At 40.2% G+C, this 3061-nt stretch overlaps 1 protein-coding gene across 1 annotated transcript in view; it reads right to left on the bottom strand.

Annotated features, from left to right (window-relative positions):
* The window catches only part of LOC106330970 (methionine aminopeptidase 1D, chloroplastic/mitochondrial-like), a 3078-nt gene extending 1626 nt beyond the window's left edge, over positions 1-1452 (bottom strand). Inside the window, exon 1 of the mRNA XM_013769350.1 lies at positions 1233-1452. Within this exon, the coding sequence (XP_013624804.1) occupies positions 1233-1452 (220 nt within the window). The remainder of the gene's footprint in view (positions 1-1232) is intronic.
* Between the last annotated feature and the right edge of the window lie 1609 nt (positions 1453-3061).

Genomic DNA, 3061 nt, shown 5'->3' with positions numbered 1-3061 from the left:
AGAAGCTCTCATGCGCTCTATACCTTTCTTGTCGTGAATCTGGAGTCCACTTGAGATTCCAGGGACTGTAAAAGACTCAACATAGGGAGGTTTGGTTATATGGGCAGGGACAGGGCGGCGAGGAGATACGTTTCCTGGCTTCAGACGTTTTCTGTTGCCATCAATGACTTCATCTTCGTTTCTTAAGATATGATGGATACCTTCTATTAAAGAGAAGATTGGTTAACCCTGAAAAGGTTCTTGATAATTGCATTGAAACATGCCTTCTTCCTGTGTTTAATCATCATTAGAATCAATACAGTAATCTGGGAACTCGAAAGTCTTAATAATCTTTTTTGTTAATGTGCTAAACTAACAACAGTATGTAAACAGAGAAGAACCTAAGTCGATACGAAAGAGGTGGAGAAGTGGTTGTGTTGATCGGATAGAGTTGTTGCCAATAAAGGAAGAGAAGATTCTTCGCTGCAGAGACTTAGCGGTGGCCATTTGTGTCTTCTCGGCAAGCTTTGGTTATCATCTTCGCCGTCGCTCCTTAGTCCTTACCCTCTCTCTCTGTTTTATTGGTGGTGGGAGAAAGCCAATGATATTGGTTGGGCTTTTGATGGGCCTACACATTAGCTGAAATACTTTTAAAAACATTTTTTATTTAATAAACAACTACTATCAGCCTGCAATCTAAAAATATAAAAATGATGACATTTAAATTTTTAATATTGTGTAAAATAGATTGAAATTGATTCAGTAGGAAAACATAATTTATAGCAAAGAGAAACTCCAAGTGTCATTTTAATATTTGATATTTATCTTGTATTTGAAAATAATTTAAATAGATTTTTTTTTGGTACAAACTCTGGTTTCCATTCATAAACTTAAATTGGGTTCAAAGCCCAAAAAACCTGTTTTGCAACAGCATCATCCCTAATATTGTCTGATCTTGAGATAAAGTTAAAAGAGATTTGACTTAAATGAAACAGATAGGAGGTAGATATCATGGAGTACTCCAAATATCTCAAGTTTCATGATTTTTTTCTTGATCGTATTGATGAAAACCTGAGAGTAAGAGAGAACTGCGACTGAATTGATACTCTGGGAGAGAACAAAGTTCATGGCTGTAAGCACTGCCAAGGTTTCTGCCAAAAGGGACGAGGAGACAAAAGTCGAAGTTACTGCATGTTGAGAAGTCGAGATCCCATCTTCAATGATTCATCTGAATCCCGCTTCCTTGGTTGAACAGTTCCACGCTGCATCTGTGAACACAGAGTACTGTCCAGATCGTCGAGGGTTTGGTTTGGGTCTGATCGACGGCTTTGGGGATTTTGAGATTGGAGGAGTTTGAGCCATCATCCATTCTCTTGCGTCGGTGAGAGCCTTTTGAAGGTTTTCTGCTGGTGTGAAGCTTCGTTTCTGAAAACCAGTTGATTCCTCGAGAGCCAGAACGACCAGAAGATCCATGCTGCAAAGGTTTCTGCTTCGATTCCCGTTGGGGGGGAGGGAATTGATCTTTCGAGTCCTTTCTCAGCCTTCACGAGACGAAGAGAAAGAAAGAGGGTTGATTATACCTACTGATGGTGCTAGATCCAATACCTGAACCGCAAAGGGACAGTGAAAGAGAAGGTGCATGATTGATTCTTCTTCATTGCATCTCAAACAGAGTGTAGAAACTGGGATATTACGAATAGCAAACTGTTCTCCTACAGGTATAGCCTTATGTAAGGATTTCCAAATGAAAACCTTGATCTTTTCAGATGTTTTTATGTTCCAAACGTTCGATAGCCAATCAGGAGCAACGCTCTGAGCTGGGGAGACTCATTGGAGCTCTCTTCCGTTAGTGTCAGGTAGCATGACCGTGTAGTGTACTCTCCAGATGATTTTTTCAACCACACTAACTCATCAATTGATCTTAACTTACTAGGTCGTAACCGGAGAATTTGCTCTTTATGATTGGTAGGACGAGCCCGATTTTCTCCACATTCCACTCCGATGAGTCTGGTAGGAGCAGGTCTGAGACTAAGGGATTGGAGAGCTTCTAGAGCAGAACCAATTGGTCTGAGTTCTTCACAGTGCGAGAATCATGGGTTGTTCCAGACGTTTATATCCTCTCTCGATCCTACCATCCATCCCATTTGTTTAACCAAAAGGTCTCTACCTATCAACACACTCCTCTAGCCATGAGAGGACGAAGAAGAGGCCTGGCAGTTGAGGAAGGTTTCTGAATGGCAATACTTTCTCAGCAAGCAGCGAGCTAGGAGGCATGATGGATTCTTCAGAATCCGCCAGCCTATTTTTGCCAACAGGGCATCATTGAAAGATGTAACATTTTTAAACCCCAATCCTCCTTTCTTCTTAGGTTTTGATATTGTTTTCCAAGAGATTCATGATTTTTTATTTTACCAGATTTAGAATCCCACCAGAATCTAGTTAGCGTGGACTGGATGCTTAAGCACAAGGATTGAGAGATTTTGAAGCAAGGTATAAGGGGGCATTGGAGCCAGCACGCTCTTCATCATGATGACCATTTTCCTTGCATTTGATAGAAACTTTGCTGACCAGCTTACTGCTTTTTGTTTGATGCGATCCACAACAAAAGCGAATCTATATTATAATAGATGGGTTTTTACTCACTCCTCAGCGCGTTACCTCAGCGTTTTATGGCCCCCACTTAAAAAAATTGTGAAAAAATGTCAAGTCCATGGCTCGAATCCGGGTTATTGAGATATAAACACCAACATTTATACCACTAAGCTAAATGATACTTTTTACATTGATGGTCGAACCTAATATATATTTATGAAGGTCGGAAACTCTTGCTTCTTCGGCTTCCTCTGAGGGTCGGGCCTACAAATGCGTTATGGGTTTCATTTTTAAATGAGATTCATCACGTTATATGAAAAAAGCTCAAGTTTGCAACAATTATTGTTTTCTCATATTGTAAACTGTTATCGTTTAACATGAGTTTGGATTCTTTTCATCACTGTCTCAAACAAGTCTGAGTTACAGAGTTGCGCCATGTGTCTGTTCGTAATCTATTTTTTCACCGGTGAACTCTTCATGTCCACATCTT

The sequence above is a fragment of the Brassica oleracea genome, chromosome C3, assembly GCF_000695525.1.
Source record: "Brassica oleracea var. oleracea cultivar TO1000 chromosome C3, BOL, whole genome shotgun sequence".
Classification (NCBI taxonomy): domain Eukaryota; kingdom Viridiplantae; phylum Streptophyta; class Magnoliopsida; order Brassicales; family Brassicaceae; genus Brassica; species Brassica oleracea.
The sequence above is the reverse complement of the archived record's forward strand: the minus strand, read 5'-3'. Positions and strand labels throughout refer to the sequence as shown.